The 26,198-nt window shown below is 45.9% G+C and overlaps 1 protein-coding gene across 6 annotated transcripts in view; it reads right to left on the bottom strand.

The window, feature by feature from the left end:
* Window positions 1-26,198, bottom strand: part of PLXNA4 (plexin A4) — a 466,810-nt gene that overhangs the window by 418,216 nt on the left and 22,396 nt on the right. For all 6 annotated transcript variants that reach the window (XM_062580398.1, XM_062580360.1, XM_062580368.1 and 3 more), the window contains exons 2-3: window positions 20,278-21,541; window positions 927-1,109 (exon numbers count right to left, since the gene is read on the bottom strand). In XM_062580398.1, the coding sequence (XP_062436382.1) occupies window positions 927-1,109; window positions 20,278-21,456 (1,362 nt within the window). In that variant the 5' untranslated portion in view covers window positions 21,457-21,541. The remainder of the gene's footprint in view (window positions 1-926; window positions 1,110-20,277; window positions 21,542-26,198) is intronic.

Here is a 26,198-nt window from a genome sequence, read left to right as displayed (position 1 = left end):
GCAACCTCCTCTCTCTGCTTCTCTCTTACCTCCATTATTTTGGCAAAGCCACGGTCTCCACGCACACATAATATTTTGCGACATCTCCAGGCTAAGCGCTCAGACAAACACTGCCAAAATGGCACAGAGGAGTCGCAGTGCCCATCGTTAGCATGAGAAGGTCACCTATAATACCTCTTTTCACCTTAAGAAACACACCTGCCAAAAACACAGGTGAACGACTCCCAGCTTCCACCTCACAAACCAACCACTACTGTCTTACGTGACAAACTACAGCAGCTGTTCTACTATGGAGTTACAGCCACGCAACAGACGTTTTTTGCGAGAATGCAGTGAGGAGCAGCATAAACCAAAATACAGTAAAGAGTATATTTTCTTACGTGACATCAACCATGGTTACTCCATAAACATAATGCTCATTATCATTCAAAAAGAGCTTTCTTCTGATGAAAATGTTTTTCCTACAGTATAAGCACGCAGCCTGACCTAAACAGAGCAACCACTAATCTCATGTTGGGCCTGTGGTGAAATCACAGTCCAGTCACATTGCTAGAAAGAAATATCTCCAGAGTATGAATCCTATTACTTAACGGACTTCAGCCCCAGTCAGTTCTTCTCCAGCACGCACAGATACCCTGTGATCAACTATTTAGAGATGGTCTGAACATTTATGGGGGGAAAAAAGGACATAAATTGTATCAAATACAGTTGTGTCTAGTTCTGTGGTTTGAACTCAAGAGTTTTCTCCTTTCTCTCATCAGCTCAGGCTCTCAGGGATGAAATACAATTTTCTGCTAATCAAAACATTGGTTGTTCCCAAAACAGGTGAGACATCTCAGGATAAAGACTCACACACTGCCACCTCAACACTGCCAGTCTTCACAGGAACAAACAAGCCTGAGCTAGAGGACCACGTGAAGTCTTACCTTCTTGAGCTTCCCACTCTTAGTGCCCACAAAGGCTAGGGAGTGGTTCTTGTAGACATAGGCAATCACAGACGTCATTCTGTCTCCATCTTCAGTGAAAATGGGGAGCCCCCGCACCATGGTCGATACTCCCAAGGGGGCATTCATATCCAGGCCACAAAAATTGTCATCAATTGTTAACAGCTGCAAACAGAAAGAAAAAAAGAGAGTGAAAACAGGAAGCCATTGATTCTTTGGGCATTGGGGAGGTACGTACAACATGCCTATAATCTGAGTGTATTGACAAGTCAAGAAGAAAGGCAGGATTGGGGAAATACATACAGAAATGGAAAAAATCATCCAAAGTTTCATGGTGAGCTAGAGGCAGAAAGAGAAATGGAAACGTCCTTCTCTTGAATGACAACCCAGCAGGATACATTATTTTAAGCCTTTTTCCTACTGCTTTACCAGTCAAGACCTAGCAATCAAAGACAAAATCTGCTAAAAAAGTCTTAAGATTTTCTGGTTCTGTGAAAAAAAACAAAAAGGTATGTATATCACAGCCAAGGGACCCAGAATGAGAAACACTGAGATACATCTACAAAATAAAATGAGCCATGGCTTGTCCTTTGGCTCTCAGACTCATTGGTATGGCTCATATCTGTGCATCTGAATTACTGCTCCCATCCCACCGCCAAACTCCACTCCACATTTAGGAAATTGTTATTCATCAAGACATGCCCAGGCTTTGTGCGTGGGATCAGCACAGCCCAGATCTTCAGTAGGGACTACATTAAGGATTAAACAATATAGACAGTGCCTGCATGCTCTTGCTGGCAATGGGTTTAATTTGCTTGTATAGTCCTGAGTCCTTCTCTTGCGCTGAGTGTTTGATCCAAGCACTTAAACCTCCTGGGTCCCGTAGGTTTATAACCTATGAACAATCTCCATTTCACATATAACCATCTCACTGGAGGACTCTGAAGAGGAGGGAGGGAAGGTTTCTCTGCAACTATGAGAGCATTACAGTGTTTGCTAGAAATACTTATGATGCCTTAACTACTAGGGAAAAGGCTCTTTCCAATAATGCTGCTACATAAACTCCAACATCTATTGCGCTTGAACTTAACAAGCCTGTCATCAGAGAGATGCTCCACTGGGATCTTTGTCTATAAATGCACATATCATCCAGCTAACTGTGAGGGTGTATCCTGGGACTTCAAGGAGCTGTAGAAGCGCAGCAGCAAATAGCATAGACAGTGACACCTCTTCGATCCTACCTCAAATGCAGGATCTAGACAGGAGCTCAGGATAACGCAAGTTGCCACTGTGAGGTGTTCTGTTGAATAAGTCAAATAAAGATGATACTCTCAATACACAGCATAGATTGCCAAGGCAGTTATACTGTATTGATTTCAATGAGACCGCTCACGGATTTGAAGTTAAGCACCTGCTTAAAATACTTTGCTGGACTGAGGCCGAGAAGAGTAATTAAGTGTACAGCAAAGTTGTCAAATTTTCTTATGCCAGAAATAGTTGTGATCATTTTCTTTGAGCTCCCATTTTCCAGGAAACATGGCTGGAGTATGTGCTGCCCCTTGCTTGAGTTCACTAGCAATAAAAGCCTGATAGTTGATTCATTTCATCCTCACCTAGCGCTTACAGGGAATAATTACAGATGGGTTTACTGAGTGCAAGAATAATGTGTCCTAAACATATTTATAAACATATAAAACCTATGAGGAATTCAAACAGCCATTAGTAAGGAACAGCTAGGCTTGAGCTCTGGCCTGCAAGAATCATTACTGCCTTTTTAGATGTAAAACACCAGCTCAAAGAGCAATTACAGATCAAATCAACAGCCTCTGTGAGCTGCAGATGGGATGTTGCTAGTTTACATGCCAGCACAAAGTCAAGGATAGATACATATTCCAGACCCAAAGTCCAAATTCATCTCAGGCCTAGCACCACTGTGCTAATCACTACACTTCAGAGAGAAAGGACACCACTGGTGATAGTGGGCCTTGTAAAAGCTGAGTATTTATGTGGATAATGAAACTATGCAGAGCTTCCATACATAGGTCTGGAAGAAAAACTGCAGCTTGATTATTCAGAAAGCACCAATAATGTCTGAAGCAGCAAAGCTACCACATCTTTTTGCAAGACATGCAACACTAATTGTCAGAGATGAGCTTACGGGAGAGGTGCTGTGTTGGCCTGAAGCAGGCCCACAAGCTTTCCATTCTCTGATTTGCTGCCTGACACTTGATGTAGTGTAAGATCTCTCATCCAGCTCTAGCCATGTGAAATCTTATAATGTAGCCTATAGTGGTCATCTTAGCCATCTCCATAGTCAACAGAGTTTAAATAATAATAATAATGAATAAGTCAGAGTGCCACCAATCCAGCCCATCTTCTGGCAGAGCCAGGTGGTTCTGGCTCCTGAGGTCCCTTCCAACAGAATTAGCTTATGATCCTATGCATACAGTATTTGAGATGAACCCAGGTCTTGAAGCTAGCCCCAGTATGATCAGAAACTCTTAAGCTATCGGGTCAAAATGATCAGCATTTCAAGACTAAAACTGAGCATACCTGACAGGCAGAGAGAAAAATCATTTCAGATGGAAAAGAAAGCATTCCCAGATCTTCTGCAAGTGGCAGAAAGAGAGGTAAAGGAAAGTCCTTCTTTGTCACAGTTTTGAAGGAAAAGAAGAAAGGAGAAAAAGCCTTCTTCACCACCAAAAGGGTGAAAAACTCCAGCAGGCATCTCACCTAGAGCACAGTGATGAAGCTCCATCTCAAACAACAGAAAATTACACCAACAAGCAATTAAATGACAACAATCAAGCAGGGCTGGCACAGTCCAAGGTGTCCTTCCCAGTGCAGCACAGCTTCCTGCACACTACCTTCCTCACAATAGCCAAACCTAGATATTCTGGCTGATGCTCTTGGATGCCAGAGATATTAATGCAATTACCTGTTCCCCCTTCCTACATGACCCAGGCCCTTGGATATCACCCAGGGATTACTTGCATTGCTGTTTGGGCAAATGCAAGGTACTTCTGCTTACTCCCCAAACACCAGGATGGTCTCCATCTGTAAAACTGTAGAAATACAGCACTGACTCCTACGCAATACACTCTGCAAAGGGTCAGCTACACTAACTAGATTATACAAGTGCAGAGGCTGTATATCAGAGCACACAGAGGCAGAGTAAGCTCACATATGCTTGCAAAGCACTACAAAGATATAGACCAGTGATCACAGTGTCAAACACAATAACCTGTGGCTGAGCTACAGCACATCTCCTACCTGTTGAGGCTTAATTAATTCAATTGCCACAGTCTGTTTCCTCTTCCATGAGCCTGGGCCTGGCTACAGCTGAATTCAGACCTATCCTCAATAGCACCAAAATCATGTAATTTTTTTCCCTCTACAGATACAAAACTAACTTTTAACCTGTTCAGCTCACTTCCTTGAAAGAACAAACCCCTGCCCTAGGGCAAAGGTTGAAGAGTGAAGTCAGTATTTTGCCTGACATGACACACTTTAGATGAGACCTAGGATCCTCACACCACACCCAAGTCCCTGAAGTATGCAAATGTACGAGATGTACGAGGACAGATCAGACCTCTCTATTTAGTCACTTTCTCTCCCACGGGTGCCAGAGAAGCAATTGCACCATGACAGTCTTCAACTGTCCTCAACGTGAACAGCTGTCCCCCAGGAACAGGAGCAAGGCCAGCAAGTCACACGCCACATAAAAATATTCTCATTTAATACATCTGGGTTATTTCCTTTGAGGGTCTTCTGCAAAAAAATGCCAACAAGCAAACCCTTACAAATAAACATCACCCAGCTTCTGTGCAGCTGTGGTTCTCAGCTGCATGAGCAATGTCTTTGTTAAGACAGAAATACTGCCATCTTCCTCAGCAAAGAGAAACACGTAAGGAAGTTTGGATTTATGATGAAAGGGTCTGGAGTTGCAAGCACAGGTTTATTTTCAATTCCAGACACTCTTAAAAACAATATAAAGTAGCTACGTTAAACTCTCTGGAGCTTCTCTGCTTGGCAATTTCACATTAATGACTTTCCAGAATGAAAGCAGAGGTGAGGGCTTGAATTCTCTTAGCCTGCGACACTGCTACAACACCAGCTGGGATATCAGAAAGGGACAAAGGGAAGATCTAGAGAAATAGGATGGTGAAATTTTTTGCATTTTTTGCATTTTGAGCATTTAAAATCCAACTCAGAAATTTATTGGACAGTCTGGAGCAAATCGAAAGGGAAGGGGGTTTTTGGTTGAGGCACTGGACTGGAGACAAATGCATTAGCATCCCATAGCGGGTTCCCACCTGAAAAAATGGGATTACTCACCATCCCCCTTCCCCAGGGAAGCCGCTAAACACAGGTTTGTAAGGTGCTCTACATATCCAAAATATCTTCATGTAAGAATGATTGGCGGCTCCCAGGGCATAAATGTCCTCCCAAGTCCCGGCAGCTGCCTCTCCATCTTGGGCTGACATGTGGGAAGAAGCCAGCTGGTGAAAGGCTGCAGTCTGCTTCTGTCACCAGGCCCTACATCAGCACCCAGAGGGTTCATCTGCAGTGGTGACACCGTGGCCAAGTATCACATTCACCAGTGAAATAGGAAGGATGTACAAAGAATGGGCCTGATTTACCGAAGGATTCTGGCATGCATCTGCCTTCCCCAGGATTAAGTCTATCAAATAAATAATTAATTCATCAAAGCCCTCCTAGAAGGGTTGGCTTTACAAGGCTGGTGCTGCTCGGTCAGGCCTCTAAGGCTTCACTGAGCCCCAAAACCCCTAAACTCAGCAGAAGGATCACAGCTCTGATTACAGCACCTCCTTCTCCATCCTCATCTGATTCCATGGCAGACAAGAGCACTTTGGCATCACACAAAGGATTGAAGTGCCAGATATCAGGCGTCCATGCAAACAGTGCTGTAATAAACTGCAATTGTCCCTTAAACATCTGCTTTAGCAATTTGTCTCTGAAACAGCCTCTGATAATCAAATACAGGCTAATCCATATTTTGGGAGAAGCTTCGATAAAGGATTAGCGATCCTTTGTTCCTCCTTGCTTTCACTCTGGTGAAATCTTCCCCCACAATCAAAGCACAAAGGCCTCTTTCCAGATATCTCAGCAGGCTCCAAAGCAATTCCACAAACCCACTGGGGATACAGGCTGTCCCAGTGGCCAGGTCTCGCCTTTGATTTACAGCTAATACCTAACAACCCTGTCTTCATACAGTGGCAGGTACTTGGCTTCTCACTCTTGTTATCTCAGACTTGGCTACTACAGACCATGGAGACACTGCATCTATTACAGCTGTCTGTGCTGCCAGCAGGGCCAGCAAGCCAACAGCAATAAGAAATCAACAGAAATATGCATCTGAGTCTTTGCAAGGAGATAGCCAAGGTCTTTTCCATTGCTCAACTGCAAGATCTTAATGGCAAGGACTGTGTTTCCTGGTGATAGTGGACATGTACTCCAATAGGGTGTTTAAAAATCTAGAGAGATGGAAGCCCTAGGAAAAGCTCTGACTAGGAACCTCCCAGTATCTGAAGAGGCATAAGTGAGGGTCTAGATCATCAGAGAGGCAGGGGTGAACCATAAATCCCTGGCCAATAGAACTGCTAGTGATGCAAACCACATCCCTGCAAAACACGTCTTTTAACTCCAACTCCACCAACAGAAGTTTGCTACCCAAGGCTTGTGCTCTTCTCGTTTGCTTGTCCTCATGGTTATATCATCCTGGGCATCACTGTTTGGTTCACCAACTTCAGGCAATATCTAACATCAACCCATTGGCTCTGTCTAGACGTGAAGTCCTGGTGCAGGATGGAGACTGCACCTCCGACTTTCACCTAGTGCCACATCATTCACATTGGGTACATGACACTGCCCTCCCCATCACATGCATTCCCGACAGTGAGTCAGGAAAAAGTTGTGGGCTGGTTCAGTGACTAACGAAGGCCATAGGCTGTTGTCCTCTGGAATTCAAAGCCACTGGGAAATTTTGTGGGCAAAAGGATGGGAACCCTGGGCCACCAACCAAAGATAGCATAGCTCACCAACCAAACCACTCTTTAGCAGTTAGTTTGCAATCTAATGACATACAAAAATATCCAGGACCATTTTCCAAGGGTCCTCTGTGATATAATGGAAGTTGGATAAAGAGCCAGTGTTCCAAAATACATTATAATTGCACGCTGCTTTTCACTTGTGCAGCCGCAGCAGTGGTTACCACGCAATTACATGTCACCATATACAAATGACAGTGCAGTTACGGTAAGTTTACCAATTACAGGGAAATTGCACCTACTATGCTAAGAGGTTTTCACTCAAACATAATTCAGGAATGTACGAACAGGGGGGAAAGTTACTCAGATTGACTAGGACTTGTACAAGCGTTTGGTTTTTAGGTCTGTAGTTTAAGTATCAGTTCAAGGACTGGTGTCAAGTTTCCAGAGTGCTACAGAATCTTAATGTGGCACAGACTTTTTATGCCTGCCTTTATGCTCCTGCTGTATTGTGAGTATTTGGCTTCCCAACAGTCCATACCAGGTACCTCCACATCGTAAAGTTTGCAATTTCCGGAAGAGGAGGCTGCCTTTCTTAGAGAGACCAACAGATTTCTTCAGTCTTCAGACCTTTTGCTCAACAGAGCTAGCTGGTTATTAGCAGCTGGTAATTGTTGCTATAAATTTAGCATCCTCTATGTCCTGAACAGTTTGATTAGTCTATGTCCAATGATTAATGTGTCAAAAGATGCATTTCTATTCCTCAGTGCTGCAAAAGTTAAGCAATACTAGCAGTAGGTCTACTTTTCTTGTTTTCTGCTGCAGAGCCTGGAGATGCAGACCACAGCTTTCAGGGTCTTCTGACTCCAGTTTCATAGCCACAGAGCTAGCGAGCAGAAAGTGCAAATGCTTTTCAGCCCATGGCTTGTTCTCAGACTTTTATTCCCGCTTTTGCTATGCACATTTCCTTATGACTGGCATAGGACAGGTCAGTAGCAGCATTTCTGCTCTGGGAGCAGCACTAGAAAATCAGAGGAAAACAGTTCATATCCACATGGGGGAAGTCCAAAACTGACTATCCAGAGAAGCACGGACACTAAGTCTGCAGGCCCCCTATCCAATATTGGCCTCAGCAAAAACACATGCTTCTTCTTGGCTTAAGAGGACACTCCTGCCACCATTACAAAAGAAGGTGCAATTAGGGTTCCAGTTTGGAACACCACCAGTTTAATAAGTGCATGTTACTGGCAGATCGTGAATAGATACCAGCTTCACCATATCCTTGGATCTCACCATTAATTTCGCCTCCAAGTGTCTGCTACGGAAAACTGGCACATCATGTCAAGATAAACAAGATCTCTGTGCCGAACAGATTCAAATACCTGGGCATATTTTGCAGTGGTATTTATACTCTGTCTGTTTGGATATTGTAACTTTAGTGATATTTCAAATAGCTTGTTTAGAGCCTAAGCTTCTTAAACAAGCAGGGAAAGAGGATGGTCCCTCCAGCAGCAGTGCAAAGCATGAAACACTTCCATTAGCAGAGGCCTTCACGTCCCAAATAGAAAATGCCATCACTGTGTCAGCCACATCTCCCTTTTGCATAAATCATTTCCACTCCCTCCAAAAAAATTCAGACATTTTATGCCAAACCTCAGTGTTAACACACTAAGCCATGCAACTGGGGTGAAAACTAGATCACTGAGGTGTGTGGCAACAGAGGTTCATGCCTGCCATTCCTGCACAGGTGGGAATTGTATCTTCAAATTGGAAAGATGGATGGGACCTGGAAAACAGCATCTGTAACTATAAAAGGAAGCTGAGTTCTGCAGTCCCATAAACTTAACCCTGCTGGCTCAAAGGCTGGAGGATCATATGGATGAGGCATTGCAGGATAAACAGAGGAATATAATCTCTGCAGCTCTCAGCTTAGTGCTTTCCATGGCTTTAAAAATTCACTTAAAATTTTTCATACCAAAAAAAAAAAAAAAAAAATAGGGAGAGATTATTGAGTGTGGAGACTGTACCTTTGAAACTGCCATGGTCCATTGGGTAAATAAGCATTTAGGGATTTTTCAAAAGTGAAGTATTGATCAAATAAGCCACTAGAGCTCTTTTGTAAGAACATATTCCAGCAGCAAAGCTGTGCGTTACACACCTGAAACGTGGCAGCACTTCACTTCCCCTGGTGCTGCTGTAGCTGAGATGGGGAGTTAGAGAGAAATTTCACCCCACAGAGAGAAAATCTGGGGTGAAAAAGGTGTTCTGTGCAGACAGAAAGACAATTCTGCGAGAGAGAGAAGTGCTCTTTTAGCCAGCTGCTGCGTTTCGCCCTAAAGGACGTCACGTGTCCATGATGGGTCAACGGCTGGCTATGTAACAAATTCCCGCAAGACATCAACTGCAGAGCTTGGAGAGGTGTAAGAAGAGACTGAGGCTCTGTCCTCTCTACCTGTGTCCCTGTAATCCCGAGCATCCTTGCAGCAGCATGGGATTCCCTCAGGCATATCGGTCCAACAGAACTGCCCAGGAAAAAGATGTTCCCTGCCCCAAATTACCAAGTCTCGTGTCCATTTTCACCAGGACACAACTGCCAGCATTGCACGATTCTTCAAAAGGTCTCCACAGGAATATTGTTGCTGTTTATTACGCACAGTGCTGTGTAGGCACCTTCTTTTGCTGACCTATCTTCAGTTTCGCAGACAATATACCTGGTTCTAGTACTTACTGGCAGCAGAATGGTTAAATCTGGAGTGAGATGGAGCGTTTCTGCAGCTGAGAGACACCCCTCGTTCCTATTCCAGCAGTGCACACCAGCACCTTGGCGGATAGAGTCCAGCTGTCTACCCTACGCCGGCATCACCAGAGATTCTCTGCTGAATCACAATTACTATAATTATTATTTTGTTACACAGACAAAATTATCATTTGGGCTGAAAAGTGCCGTGCACACCAACAGTGCTATATAAATTAAACAACAACACTGCTTTGCATGCAGGCAGCACCTTTGCCCAGAGATCCCAGAGCCGCTTAAAAGCATTAATTAAGCCTCAACACGGTCCTACAAAGGTAAACTGAGTGTTGTAATGAATGACTCGCATGTGCAGTTGCTCTTCAGCATGGGGAAATTGAGAGAGCTCTGCTGGGTATCAGAGACCACGGGTTGCTCGCCAGATAACAGTGAGCTGTGCCGAGCTCAAGGGCTGCACATCTGCATCAGGGAGCACCGTGTTGTGCCGGCTCCTATCATCTCAGGAAAAATTAATGTAAAGAAGCCTAGTTATCAGTTTAAACAACAAAATAAAGCACTCGAGCTATGCAAAGAAAAATCTCCCATTTGCTACCTCTATCTGTGCCGATCTCAGTGCTTGAGGAATGCAGAGCACTTGTGTCAGCCGAGTATAAATTCACTCAAGCCATTAAGCTCAAACTCTCCCTGCATCTGAAAGCGGGACTGTGCAGCGGAAGGCTGCAGCCAACCCTCAGGAGCAGGGACACCATTACAATTACGTCCCTGTGTTTCTTGGCTCGGGATCCCGACCAATAGCCCCGACCCATTGATAAGTGCTGGGTCATTCCCTCATTAGGAGGAGTACGTTTTTATTATTCCCTTCTGCACGCTCTCTCGTTCTGCCTCTCCCACTCCCTGTCTGCATCTGAACATGCGCCTGGCTAATATTGTTTGTTTACAGGATAAATCAGCTGAACAAATCCTATTATATTTTGGATCACTGACAACAACGGGGTAATGACATTGAAACAGGGAAAATACGATGTTGTTCCTACTGATCTAATGTCACCCACATGCTCTATCAGCTATGCCAACTTCAATACTGCATGGAGGAAACAGAGGTCTCTCTGTCTTTCTGTGGAGTCTCTATTTAGATCCACACGTATCTGGATGTCTTGCTTTTGCTGTGCTTCAAGTGGTTCTTTAACTACTTTAAATATTACTTCCACAAAATCTGCACCATAAAGCTGAAAATGTTGGGGTTGCAACAGTTTGTAGCTGCTAGATTTAAGTGACTAGATGTTGATTGCACAGGGAAGATTATGGAAACTATGGATTGCATTGCTATTACATGAAGTATATACACAGTACAGTAGCAGAGCCTGAACTTGAGTCCTTGTTATTCAGCTCCAAGTCCCAGAGGACTCAGCCCCAGAGACCTAACGCAGTACTTCACAGGAAGCTCATGGATTGGGTCCCTCCATACCTTCACTGAATGCCAATAAAAACGCAACATCTCATGCACACCTACAATCACAGCGTACTCTTGAGGGAAATCACTGAAAGGATTTGCCACCTCCGAGAGAAAGGCACAATGAAGATTTGCACGTCAGCAAGCACAGTAAGCCACATTCCCCCATTCCCTGACATTTACTCAAGCAAGGGAGCAGGGTTGACAAGAAGAATGATTTGGAGGTAAATGTGTGCCAGGAGATCCAGGATTCATCCCCAGATCCATCCTGAACTTGGCCATGTCTCCTCAGGCAGGTGAATGTTGGCTCTGCCCATGCATTTAGCCAGGGGGTCAAACACCACACTAGGTCCCAAAGCGGTGGTCACATTACCAGATGACATGGCCAGTGCTATTAAAGTGCCTCTTGAACAAAGATACAGCCAAAGCGCATCCCATCACAGATACCAAGCTTGGCCTGTCCAATGTCCTGCCTAGGCAGGAGCAGAAATATGATCTGATAGGACTTGGTCATTTTTCTGCAGGGACAGAGGCCTTTCTCATCTTCATCTTGACTCTTGACACTGGCCATCCTTTAGGGCAGACAGGTCCAGCATCTGTACAAATCTGATGCACCTGATGCAACGGAGACCTCCAGATGCAGCTTTATCTGGGAAACAGATAAACTTGCTTATCTCAGGGGCGAAAAAAAAAAAAAAAAAAAAAAAAAGCATCTCACATTACGCATGTGATGGTCTATAAAATAAATATAGATAGTGCACCAGACCACTCTCAGAGCTTAAACAACTTAGCTGATTCTCCGAGCAGCAAGACAGGCCACGCACTGTTTTTTACCCTGCACAGCTCCGCTCACATTAGACAAGGGAGACAGGGTCTATGCAGCGTTTGGCCCATTAGGCAATGCTGAATGCAGCGTACCCTTGACCCCTTTCCTCAACAGAACAGTTATTGTACAAACCCCAGTGCTTGTCTGCTCCCTGTCCAGAGATGCTTTAAATAGCATGGGACTCACACAGAGAGCTGAAGTTACTTTGCTTCTGGCTTTTCCAGGATAGCTGGGTTCTGCTTGCTATTTTTTCTAAAAAAAAAAAAAAATGTTGTGTAAGCATTCCCCTCAGCCTGCCAGGCGACCTCCTGGCGAGGCAATATGAGGTCAGGTTTGCGAAGGAGCTGATCATCCAGCGTGGAAACAAATGCGAGGAGATCATATGGAGCCCTCAGAAAATGTAAGGCTGAGCCACGTGTGCCCAGGCAGCTCAATCGCATAAGAAAACAGTGAAGATCAGTTCCCAGCAACGAATCTACTCATCCATGCGGCAAGGAGCGTGGGCAGTGATGGAGAAGCCAGTACCTCGGTCACCTACAGGAGTAGCTGTCAGGTGACTACCGGGACCACCGGGGCCCCGGGTCTATGTTGAGAGATGCTGAAGCAGAGCCCACATGGGCTGGGGAGGGGATCGCAGCTGGGGGAGGGAGCTGCGCCTAAAATATCTCAGACACAACAGCTCATCAGCAGCCTTGGGCCCTGCGCCGTCCTCAATGAACATTTTATGTGAGCAGGGTCAAACAGATGCAAGGAGCCAGGAGGGAACAGCACAGCGCACACGGCTTTGGCGCCTGGCCATTTAAAGGCATAGGGTTTCCTCTTTCCTTATATTTGGGAAGTAAATAAAAGGATTTGAGGAGACTGTTTCCAAAGTTGCTTTCTTTCTCTCCACTCTAAGACAAAAAGCGAGGATTTTGGAAGGAAGGACTTGCAGGATGGGGTTATGACGGGAAGGCAATTAATTACAGCCAGCGTTGTTTATGTGTGCACACTGATCTGGAGGTATCCTTTCAAGGACAGGTGTTTAATACTGAGGAACGTACTTAATACCTCAAACACAATCATCCTCTCCATGCAATTAGACCCTGATTTATAGCACTTAAGTACAAGCTTTGCCTTACATAGATGCTTAAGAGTTTTTGTTTTTCTCTTCCCCAGGGCCTCCAAAGCCACTTTTCCTCCCTGGAGTGCCAAGAACTTTACAGAGATAGTGAAGGGTCCTTATTCCTGCTGGCTCAAAGCAGAGAGGTGGCACTTCAGAGGAAGGGCTGTCACCAAGGAAAAAGTGAAGATGAATCCATGCAGTGCCTGAGAAGCCATGCAAATGAACATCCATCAAGTTGGCATTTGCATGTTCTCCCAAATAAGTGGTAGGTTTTTGAGGATGTCTGGAGGGATGGGCTGTTGCCAGAGGCTATACTCTAGCTGAACTGAGACCTCACACAGTTATTGGAGAAGTTTTGTACTCACCCAGTGCTGAGATTTTACAACTCCATTAAGTCTCAGCTGTCCTGTCCCTGGCAGACCATGAACATTGGGCACGCCAATAAGTGAATTAATGCTAATTAGTTAACGAGCCTGCCTAATCACCTCCCAGAGGAAGAGTTGGGGGGGGAGGATTTTGCTAACTTTGTTTACAGAGGGGTCAAGACCTTGCTCAGAGCGGTGGAGATTTGAATTCAGCTGCTCTCTGTTAGCCTGAGGAGCACCACGCCAAACATCTCTGGTCACTTCCACCTCAGCAATAACCACAGAAAACACAGGCCACGTTGCTGGAGAGAGCTCTTTCCTCTGCTTTTGCCCGAGTTTCCCCTGTAGCAAGGCAGTGACATTTCTCCTCAATGAAGTGTCTTTCTTCCCAAAGCACTGTCAGTTTTTCAGGGGAGGCAACAGTCAGGCCTTCCAGAGATGGAGAAATCAGGAGTGAGAAGGTGGACGGGGGTAACTTGCAAATCACACAGCTGAGCGATGTATATCCCAGGCCACTGCCTGACCCATGTGTCCGCACTGCCCCTACAGCAAAGCCGTCGCTCCGCTCCAGCTCGCAGCATCAACGGAGGACGCCTGTCATCTGTTACCAGAGTTGCTGGGCTCAGCAAGTCTCTCTGACAACACACTCCACACGCACACAGCACCGTCCAATACAAACTGATGTGACCAATTACACAAATACAGAGCTGGCAGTAATAAGCCTGTTTGCGCCGTCTCGCAGTCTCCAGTGAACATTCCCTGCGAGGCAGTGCCGCATTTCTGAGCCTACTGACTTTGCACAGGCTGCACAGTGTCATTTTCTGGTTCCTGCTCTTGCTTGTGTCTTTAGAGGAGGAGCACGGAAAGCACTGATAAAGCTGACTGGGAAGTGGTCCTTTAAACTTCAAGGGTCCTGAAGGTAGATCTCACAGGAAGGAGGAAATACGAGCTTTCAATTTTGGACTAACTAAATCTTGTTTTTAGCCTGGCTAAGAGACACAAAGGACAGTCAGACTGAGCTGACAAGCATGCCGTTAAGAGGACACAGCAGAGTAGCAAGGAAGAAACCCAGGAGGACCTTCGGATCACTAACATAGGCCCATATAATTTAGACTAAAAGAGCACACACACAAAACTCTCACACGTGGTTTATCCAGTAGAGATGAACATAAAGCCCTACCGTGCTGGCACGAGTGGTGTTGACCCCGCAGAGATTTACTTACGATAGCCCAGTGACACTACGAGGTCTAATGAAACCGATAGCTTGCTCCTGTGACTGTGAGTCATTCCCCAGAGAAAGAGGCAGGCTCACATACCCATCCAATCCAGGCCAGAAACGGACAGGCGCTGGTGTGAAAAATGTCAAAGCAACAGCACCACATGGACCTCCTTCCGTATATTCCTTTTTTGACAGCTAAGAAAAAAACAAATAACATTCCATTTCACCCCAGCCTTTCTCTTTTAAGGGAAAATGATGGGGTAAATGACATGTAGAGATAGTGATTCCTTTTCTATTATTTATTTAACGGTAAAGCAACTTTTCTCCTAGCCCCCTGAAATGCCTCCCCTTTCCAGCAACTTCAGGCCATGTTCTTCTTTTTAAAGGATTCTGTTTTGCTATCCCCTTTGCTAGAGAGGAACCCAAAAGCAAGGATGCTGTTCCCTCTTCCTGCAGCGGCTGGGACCTTTGGGCACAGCAGCAGGATTCAGGAGCTGAGCGGCAAGTCATGTTTTACAGTGCTTCAGCAACCTGTCCTGTAAAACAGGGATAATGCTACTCCCCATCTCAGCATCTCAGAGGTGCTTGGTCAGACTTGTGTGCTATCAACACCAGAGATGACAAATGCAAGCTGATGCACCTCCGGAAGGAAGAAGAAATTAAAGAAACCGGCAATCTGTAGGAAAATAGTGGCCACCCCATTCCCAGCAGCGTCAGGAGTCAAGCTGACTTTATCTTACACTATATATACAGCCCTCTGTCACCGGAGCTAGGAATGTCCCTTCCTAGCCTGATGGTATGAAGAAGGGTAGGGTTGCACATCACAGAGCCCAAAGGCCAAGCACCACCCCTGCTCCATGAAGCATCTGAGATGGGCAGGAAGGTTGCAGGGAAAGTAGAAGGGAGCCCATGGGATGAACAGGCATACAGAGGGGATGCAGGACTCACAGGAGTCTGGGCACTGCTAGCTGCAGCGGCGCCTCGAAGCATCTTTTCAGAAGCAGCCTTCGTAGCCAAGTCGTTGATCAGCCAGCAGCTTGGATCCCAAATACACCACCTCACATCCCCTCCATTAGCAAAGTGTTGGGAAAATATTGCCCATCTCTTTACACAAGGCCTTTTGTTGGCTGGTCAGCTTCAAAAACATTTCTTTTCTCCCCCAAGTGACAATGCTGCCATGAAAAACAGGAAGAGATTGAATACAGTAATTTGAACAGTCAAACTCCATTTCCTGCCAAAAGAAAAAGAAAATACCAGCAACAGGCAGAAGCCAGGCAATAGCTGGGGACAGACACTTTGATTATCTTGGACAGATATTTGCACTGTGTATCCGGTAAAAGCTACAGAGACGGGGGTGAAATCTTTTCATTTTGGGGCCTCAAATTTGTTAGTCTGCAGTATAGCAGGTGATGCTGTGAGTCAGACCAGGCTGATGAAGAGACTGGGATCTCCCAGGATAACAGTCCTGGGCTGGAACCAGTTCCTAAGCTGACAGCTGGGATCACATGCCACGAAGGCATCGTATCTGGGGCTTCATCGCAAGCCAAGGCTCCAGCAAGGATCCCTGCTGCTCTCACACCTCCCCAGTAGATCCTGGCACACACTTTCCCCTTCTTCCCCCATCCTTGGATGTCCCACACAACATTTCAACTCCCTTGGCTCAACGACTGAGTCTCCTTATAGTGCAATTTTTAGTGAGTTTCAAAATGTACCTATTGTTAATCCAATTCCATACTACTGAAAACCAATCAGTGATTAAGTCCTGCACTGAAATGTCCCATTTTCTGTTGCATCCTCCTTCCAGATAGGCTTTGTTTTTTTTAAAAAAAAAAATCCAGCATTTCTCAGTGGTTAAGAAAAGCGCTGCTGGTTAATTACAAAGCTTGGGAAGCGTGCTTAAACCATGCACTTCTTTTTCCAATATGAAGATTGTTTTCAGTTTTAAAACACTTCCCCCCCAAACAACTCTTCCTTCTGCAAAAGCCCTGCACTTCTGTACAGCCTCACTCACCGTGCTGCATAAATTGATGCACTATGTTGCACCACAGGACCTGTCGCATTTCAGTGATGCGCAAAGCAGTTGCTAGATAGAGGAAGGGGATAGATGTGTTCTCTGCGGCTATGGAAGTAGTAATGGCTTCAATATCAGGAAAGGAGATTTAGATTAGACATAAGGAAAAGCTTCCTAGCAGCAAAGACAGATCATCTAGGGAGAAAGCAGAATCTCTATCACTGGAGGTTAAGAACAGGTGAGACAAACATCTGTCAGGAATGCTCTAAGTAAGGCGGAAGGGCAAACCAGATGACCTCATAAGGCTCTTTTTTTTCCCAGCCCCATTTTTCTCGGATTGTATGAATTTCTAAGCATTTGGGGTCAAGTATATCATTTAAATATAAGTTATTATCATGTATTTGCAAGGTACTGACAGAGAAAAAAAAACAGAGAGGTATTACCTAGAACTATTCATCACCTGAGTGAACATCACCAATTTGGAAATCAGCTGCCTAGTCATAAAAATTGATCATGCTTCCTTGATTTATGCTGAAGATTAAGAAGAGGACAGCTATAACACAGGGACGGAAGCGAGAACATGCATTGACAATATTCCATTCATCTGCGGGCTTTCGCATCCGCCAGTCTGAAAGCTCTGCTGTTGCACTGCTGAAACCCGTAGCTCCTGGTTTAGCTCCCACGTATGTGCACTGTCAGCATGAGAGGCATGGACTCATTATGCAGTTGTGCTTCAGCCCTTTGCCATCACACTGGGTTTGCCAACCAGACCAAGGCAAGTCTCAAGGACATCCAATTCCGCAGGACATCTGGAGACCCAGCGTCTCCCGCCACAGGTTGACTGCGAGACGCAGTGCTTTCAAGCCAGCTTGCTGCCAGGTCCTACCTGACCTCAGCTGTCCCAGCTCCAGCTGCACTAGCAAAGCTGTCTGACCGGAGAAGCTGCAGACACTGCGCTTTCCTTCTCCGGCCAAGCGCGCTGCTTCACCACCTCCCTGCAATTATTTGTGTGCATATTGTAGGCTAGGAGAGCTCTGCCAAGAACGGTCCCCTAGAGACTTCACTTGCCCTGAAGTGGCCTTGAACAAGCATTACACCAAGGCAGAAACAGAAGCAGATTCACACACAACACTCTCTGAGTCAGTTATTGCCCTGTTAGAGAATATGTGATGCCGAAAGCCAGAACTGACCCTGCAGCAGGATGCAGGGACAGTGTGGTGAGCACTGCTCCATAATCCATGGCCCTACAGTTAGTATCACAAAAAAGGGCTGGAATGTGTCTTCCAAGAGTGTTTATCTGCTATGCTCGATGGAGATTCCCCATTGCCTCTCTCTACCCATCTGCTCACTGCCAAGTGTATCAGCTGTATCTGTTCACATGCAGGATTTCAGTTGCTTGAAGCAGGGCAGCAAAACTGAAGTTCAGTTCTAGCCTTGAGCACAGGCAGGCTAAGTATCTGCGCTAGCACAGAAATATTTGGCACTCACATAAACCAGCAAAAGTCGCACTGGTGGTTTGATAATCACTTTTATACCTTCTACAGATACATGAGCTGAAAGGGAGAGCAGCAAATGCAATGGCAATTAGGACATCAGCAAAGGAGACAAGGCCCTCACAGACAAGTATCCAGCCTCTAAAATGCTTCACCAGCCACCAAATGGTTTCCAAGTTTGGTGGACATGTATCCAGCCTCTAAAATACTTCACTAACCACCAAATGTTTTCCAAGCTTAGTGGCTGGACTCTGCAAACCTTCTAGCAGCCAAGTCAGTAATGCCTCATTCCTCGGGCAGCACAGCTGAACTCAGACAGGGCTTGCCAGATACTCCAAGTGAATTCAGCTTAAGGAGAGCACAGCCCGCAGTAACACTTTTCAGACATACGGGTTTTTTTCAGGGTTCTCCGGGCTTTTTCTCCAGGTGGGAAAGATTAGCATCTCTGCTTTACAGTGAAGAAATATAGTCATAAAGATGATTTAGCAGTTCCCCCCCCCTTTTGTCACTCTGTCCCTTGCTCCTTCTCCACTCTCCAACCTCTGTAATCCTGTCCCTCCAAATCCTATCAGTCATCTTCATCCAGCACTCACCAAAAGGGGCACAGGAGAGCTGTTGGCCTTTTCACTCCTGTCTAAAGCCACAGGAGCCAGGTGACTGATGGGCTCCAAACCTCCTGATTCAAGAGGTCCAACGTTAAAAGCATCTGTATGGAGCACAAGCAGAGTAGATCTGCAAATATGAGGAGAGACTTAACAGCCTGTGAAAGTAACTCCAGTGGGAAACTCTCAGCTTAAATCTAAAGGCAGCTCTTTGAATGTGCAGAGGCCTTGAGGCAAAACAAAAAAAATCAAAGTGAGATTTGGGCACAGCCTGTCTCCCTGGGCAATACTCCACAGGGAGTTCTGCTACTGAGGCAGGTCTAGACAGAAGAGCTCCCACTGCAAGGAGGGGCCTGAACTTCCCTAGAGCTCACATGACACTGCTGATGGCACAGGTATAAAAGGGGGTTTAGGACAAAGTCAAGATCAGTCTCTCTGCAGTTAAATTTCCCTCTGTGATCTTCCTTGTCCAGCAAAGGAGCAGTAGGGATCCCCCAGCAAAAGAGCCTTGAGTGCCAACAAAAGCTGGAGCAATCCTCTACCCCGAGTCCTGCCTCTGCCATGAGATTATGGGGCAGAAAAGCGTTCTGGTGTTTCTCTGTATTCCCTTTGCTCAGACTTGAACTTGCCTCTCACTTGAAAGAGCTAATTAAGGAGGGAAATCAAAGCCCAGAGAGGCGACTGTTACAGCAGCCTGTATGCAGTGCAGGCTGCAATGCTGATTTCTGTGCATTATATCAAAGGCAGCCTATACCAGCTGGCTTGATGCGGATTTCTGCAGTGACGCTTTACTGAATTGACGGAGTAAACTAAGACACTTTATTAAGATCATTTGTAGGTCAGGTAGACCAACCTCTCCCCAAGTCTTGCCCTTAAATCTTGCAGCATTTAAACCTTGATTTGTAGCCAGGCCTTAATTTTTCAGTGCACAGACAGTACAGAGCTGACCAGAAACAGGAAGACAAGGGGCTTTGATGGTTAATGACCAGTGCTTCTTAGCCCTAGAAGGAATGAAATCCTGGCTTCACAAAGCTCCCCGATCAAATCCTACTCCAGCTCCAGCTCAGGGAGATAAAATTCCACCAGCAGACACAGAAACCAGCACAAGGCGTTAACATTATCTAAATCCTATCTTGGTTAAGGTATGAGCCAAGACTTCTGAAGGAAGCATCGTTTCACCCTTAACGAATTACATAGTGAAAAAAACAAAAGCAGGCTAATTCCTTCTAAAGATTGCAGGGCCCCTTGGTTTAATTAATTAGCAATCATAACATTCCTGGGAAGTCAGAAAGTGATACGTTCCTCTGCTTGTCCATGAGAAAACTGAGGTATGAACTGGTTAAATCACATCATGTGGTGAGCTGGAGGTAGGACCAGGACTGCAACGAAGCAGGCTCAGTTCCTTGCTCCCTGCCCTAATCACTAAGCCATGTTCCAAGCTCTCCCACTCTATGAGCACATGAAGAAGTTAAGCTTGGGTGGTGAGGTGCTTGACTTACCGCACTGCTACAGGGAATGTCCTTGACTTTGAGCCAGGCCAGATCTAATGTCCCCTCACCCCTGTAGCAGGACTGCAGTCTATCCTTGATGCGGTCATTGATCTTTTTCAGGACAAAGATGCAAAGAGCTGACTCATCCAAGGACTTCATCTTCCTCTTCTGACCTTTGGAGAAGACTGTGAAGAGGATATCATCCTCAGGACTGACACCTAAAGACCTCGCTAAGATAGCTCCGGCCTTGGACAAGTAGGCTGCTTGAAGCAGCCGATATTCCACCCCGTTCTTCTCACAGCCAATGGGCACCTCAACATAGGAATTAAAGGCTGTGTCCTCCTTGCACAGTCGAACCAGCTTCGAGGTATAAACCTGCTCCTTTGTAGTGGAACCAGGTGGTGAAATCATCTCAGGTTGCAGAGTTAGGAAATAGACAAAGTTACCACTGCTAAAGCCATAGATGTAGTAGATATCAAAGTCGGGAATGATGGTGAAGGTGTCTGAGGGGATCTTGATCATAGATGCCACAAACTCATCATGAAAGACATAAGCAAACATCCCATCTGCCTCAGAGTTTTTGGTGAGTTTTCTGCTGGAAATAGTGGGGAAATATTCTGGTTTGCCATCCACAGCAGTGGCAATGAACAACTTGTCATCCATGTTGCTGTAAGAAACAATGACTCCAAAAACAGAGCCACTCTCGTTCACTCCAGAGAGGTAATGCTCCTTCTTGTGGAAGGGCTCTCCCAGCTTGAAGAGATCATCCAGCCTCAAAAGCTTACAGATGCCCTGATAAAGACTCCCACAGGCTATCAATCGATTTTCCTTGTAGTCTATGAGGAGCATTTTGTTGATGTTGTTAGTGGGCGTCAAAGGTTCATTGCAAGTTTGAACTATCCTAGGAGGATAACACTTGGGATTATCTTCATCAGGACCAGTCTGATGTGTCACCAGGACCTTCAAGTCACTAGAAAGTTTATAGATCCTGTTGACAGCTCCCAAGTAAATGTGCCCAGTTCTTTCATCAACCACCAAGTGATTAAAGGTTCCCTCTGCTTGGTCTCCAGTGAAAGTGATGAAGGGCCTCTTTGGGTGGGACGGCTGCTGCTTAGCAAGAGACGACACTGTGGCAGATAGCAGGAGGTGAGAAACCAGGCAAGTCCATTTCCACATGGCCAGTGACATGATTAGAAAAGTTTGTATTCCCAAGGGAACGAGGATTGAAAGCCGTAAGTGTCTTCAAAACACCAATTCCCTGGCAGATTTTGTCCTACAAGCAAAGAGAAGAGAAAACAGAAGTTCATTACTATAGAGTATTTTTCCCTCCTCCTTCTTTCACAACCATGCCATCATCTGAGTGTATTTAATCGCTAATCCTCCCTTTCTTGTCTCTGAGCTTGCTACTTAAAAACAGCACAAAGGCAACCCTCTTGAAAGAAAAGATGCTGGTAGAAATCACATAGCAGAAAAATAAATCTGCACCCTCTTACTCTTCATTACACAAACATGTGCCCCATGGTACAGCGCACAAATCCACTGGATGCTAGATCTGTGCAGAAGAGTAACAGGAGAAACACCAAGCAATATTATTGTTTGCACTACCAGCTTTGACCCAGTTGTTTTTTTGCTATCTAAGAAGACAGGACATGAGAAAGATTACTATTCTGCTCTTCTGGATGAGTGATTGAAGCCTGGAGAAGGTCAGGGATCTGCCTACAGGGGGAGGTCCAGATGGATACTGAGCTCTTTCGCAACCCTCTAAGTTAGCCAAGAAGAAGCCAGCTTTGGTCTGAGATTAATATCCTTTCAGGGAGATGTTGGTCCAGAATAGGTCTGTTTGACCAGGCTCTCTGTGGCTTCCAGATCAAAGCTGCTTTACGCCTGACCAGCTTGGAGCACAGTCTGGTCAGCCAGCATGCCGAGCCACATCTACGGAGAGCACACAGTCAAGCAAGGAGCAAACTGAGCACCAGGTCCCACCCTCTCTTGGGCTCTCACCACAAGACTACCTTCTACACACAGTACAACCATGAAGAAATCATCTAAAAGAGAGCTATAGTTCCACTGGTGATTGCAGAGCACCAAGAAGAAAGCAGCTGTATTACTACCAGCAATAATAAAATCCAAAGAACCATGAAGTAGGAAAATTAACAGCCCAGCTTTGTTGCTTTGCATTGCAATTTTTAGTATAGCCCAAGGCAAAAGGCACTGGTGTCCAGGGACTAGTGACACACTAGAGAGAAGGAGACTTCCTTGCACTGCTGAGTCCCTAAAGTCTCCTAGGTTTTAACCAGAGTAGTGGGAGCCACAGGAGGTTCAAACCACTCCTGTAATTTGGTGAGAACATCACCAAGAACAGTTTTTGCATCATTCAACACATCCCTTTGCCTCCTCCTCCTCCTCCTTCTCACGGCTGCTTCAGCATCAAGAGCAGCTTTGGCCCCTTTTGGCCCTGCAAAGTGTGTGGGAGATGCAGTCCTGCTGCCTCAGGTCTCACCAGCAGAGCTCTCTGCTAAGCGCCGGCTGCAGAAAGGGCTGAAGCCTCTTCCTCTCTCCTCCCTGTTTAACATCTGGATCGAAATTTCACAAAACACCTCCTGCTTTTAGAAAGGACCTGAGCCAAACTCCAACTCCAAAGAGCTTCATGATTTTTATCCACTACTTATGGGGCAGTGTCCTGTCACCTCCCTCAAAGAGTGACTTTGCTGAAATCAGGGGTGAATGAGGGGATAAGCAGAGGAATGACAGCCAGCCCTGCACAAGGGCTGTAGGAGGCAGGTAGAAATCATTCCATCTGCAAATCCCAGCAGGATGGGAAATGTGGCAATGACACAGGTTTGTGTTAATAGCTTTATTCAGTCTGTGCAAGTCTTCTAACATCACTGGAACTGCAAAATATGTTTCAAGAAATATTAAAATGAATAAATCCTGTCTTTTTTTGACCTATAGACTGATTAGATCTGGTAGTATAAAAGGTAAATCTGGCCCTGTAGAGCATCCACACCAAAATATTTCAAAATTCTCACAGTAGCCAGAATTTCAAGACAGTTGTGTGATCACCTTCACCTCCCACTGCCCTCCGTACCTCAGCAGCCCCGAGCATTTGATAGACAACAGCCAAAGGTCATTTCACATTTACTTTAGGCATGTTTACCCTGTCCTGCTTCTCCTTTCTGATCAAACAAATATTTAATAAAATAAAGCTTACGCTGCAGAGTTCACAAGACTCTATCTTGCCAGCGAGAGACGATTCTCTGCAGGGATATGCAGGGCAGTCACACGGGGCTTTTAATAACCTTTATTATGACGGATAGAGCAGCAATGGGATGAGCTCTCCCTGCACAACGATTCCTCTTTCAAAAAAAGTCCATCCTTGAGAGAGTATCAGAAGAAAGAAGCTGGCCCTGTTTGAGTCCTGCTTTCAGAAACATCACGTGGCGACGCTGAACGCTGGCTCCCGTCACTTATAAGTTACAATCCATATTTCTAACAGACATTGGTTTGATCAGGCACTAGACAGATCTAGGAAGAAATTGTTCTTTTAAACTACTAAGACATCTATTTTACCCATATATTTTACTATATTTTGCTCCTCTTAGCCCTGCAGGGTCAGCACAGCTTCAGGACAAGGAAATGGGAACTGCCATGACCCGTAAACTGAGGAGTGAACTAAAAGTCCCTGTTCTGCAACAGGAGCCATCTGCCCAGAGGTCATTACAGAGCCTGGAACTTGAGTTGCAACAACAAAAGAAAATCTGTCCATTAAAATAAGTGGTCGACACTGTGTAAAAGGAGATATGCCCCAGCCACGAAATCTTTGCAGCCAAAGCAGGTGAGAAACTTGATTGACTCTGAGATACAAAGATGATTCTCTCCCACATTTGGGGTGAAGGGCAGGGAGAAGAACCTTTCTCCTTGCAAAGCCAGTAAATTTGATCTGGAAAATGAGGACATTCAAATGAGAAACTCTGGAGAGGCGAGGTTAAGGAGTCCCTTTTGCGGAGGACAAGGGCACTTCAGACATAGTGGACCTCATGGGGGAAGAGCTTCTTCTCCAGAGGGAAGAGCCTCAAAAGTCACTAGTGCTGGCAGCCACCAGGCAAGCACAGGAGCAGCCCCTCACCAACCTTTTGGGGCAAAACCAGGAAACTGGGAGCTTGGGGCTATCTTGCTGTCTTCCAGTAGCCCTTCGAGCAACCCTAGGAGAGCGATTTTTTTTCTCTGTGAGCTGCTGGCACTCACCCCTTCCTTTTCATCTGTCTGCTCATGTTGTTTGCCCTGCACCCACCATCCATCACTGCTGGAGCCTCTAAAGGCTATAATTTGCAATTTGCGTTAATTGATAAAAAACAGCAGAGGGCAGAGGCAAGGAGGACTTGCTGTTTAGCTTGCAGAATAGAGCAGGGTTTGTACCACCCCTCAGAGAATGCACCAGGCAGAAGGACTTAAGTATCTCTTTTCATTGCCCACATCTGGACAGGGAGAAATTATAGCAGCTGGGAAGACAAATAACATGGTGCTATACCTCATCTCTTAGACTGCTTGGCTTGTGAGAGACTAATTATAAAAAACAAAAAAGCACAAATAAACAAAAGGCCTCACTAAAGACACAGTGAGGTCTGGGGTTAGGTTTTGATCTGAGTATTTCTAAAATAAACCCAAAACTGACTTCCCACAATGACCAGGTTCACCCTCCATTTCCCCTGAGACGTGGCCAGCACTGATGTCTTGACCCAGCATGCAGGACTCCTGTGCAAGAGCAAACTGTCCCATTCAAGGGCTCTACGTGGCTCTTGTCCTCAATAGCCTCTTCCAAAATCATGGAACTCATCTGGTGACTGTGTCAGTAGGCAGAAAAGTCAGGATGTGCTGAATCCGTCCTCACAACCCAGCTAGCTTCAAGGGGAGAAAATAAAGATGGGTGCTTTATGTCTGAGGAAGTACCCTGCAGCCCCTGAAAGGAACGTGTCCTAGGGTGAGCATGAGAGATGACAGCATCTCCCTATTTGGCTTTCTCATGCACACAACCCTCTCTCCATGAAAGGTGACAGGCAGATTCGAATCAGCAGATCCCCTGTGATAGCCACGTTCAGCAGCAGGGACACTGCAAGGTCAGTAGTGAGACTTCCAGGCCTCACCAGAGCAGTCATGCATGAAAGCCTGGCTGGAAAGAGCCAAGGAAGCAAAACCCGCCCCGTGTCCTGCTGCAGCCAGGAGCTCAGAGCAAAAACACCAGTTAAAATCTACAGCAGGACTGAAATGTGCCCAAAGTCAGCACTGCAGGAGGGAATCACATCCAACTGCCTCCTCCTGCATAGCAGGCCAGCCGTAAGTCCGGGGTCCTCTTTGTTGGTGGGACGGGCTCAGAGAGCCCCCAGCACGCTCTCCACCGTGCAGCACCTGGCTGGGAAGACACCTGCTCGTGCCCAGGGCTACCAGGGAATGCCTGCCACATGGGCGCAGCAGCTAAGGAAGCTCAGCGTTAATCTGGCAGCGCACTCCTCTGTTTACTTTTGCTCCACTCAGGCACAGCTATTCATTTCCTGGGACACGGGAGGCCGTGCACAGATGCTGACTAGGCAGCCTCCCAGCAACGGAGCCAGGGCGCAGCAATTCAGCACCAAGTGCAGCTACACAATCCCTTTAATCTCAGCTAAAGATTTTTCCTGGCTTCCTTTAATAAACCCTGATTACCATGGATAGAAGCTTTTCTCTGGGAACTGACACAGAGAGAAAACTCATATGGAGACATTGTCGACAACTCCCTCAACAAAGACCAGCTTCTAACTTCAGCTAAAGCCTTTCTCCCTGAACTATACAACCTGTCCGATGCCTGACGGAAGTTGAAGGCAAGTCTCTCTTTGAGGACATCCCAGTTCGGAGCATCTTTTCTTTGGAGCTTGCCACAATGAGCAAACTCCAGCGAA

The sequence above is a fragment of the Rhea pennata genome, chromosome 1, assembly GCF_028389875.1.
Source record: "Rhea pennata isolate bPtePen1 chromosome 1, bPtePen1.pri, whole genome shotgun sequence".
Classification (NCBI taxonomy): Eukaryota; Metazoa; Chordata; class Aves; order Rheiformes; family Rheidae; genus Rhea; species Rhea pennata.
This window is presented reverse-complemented; position numbering and strand designations above follow the sequence as displayed.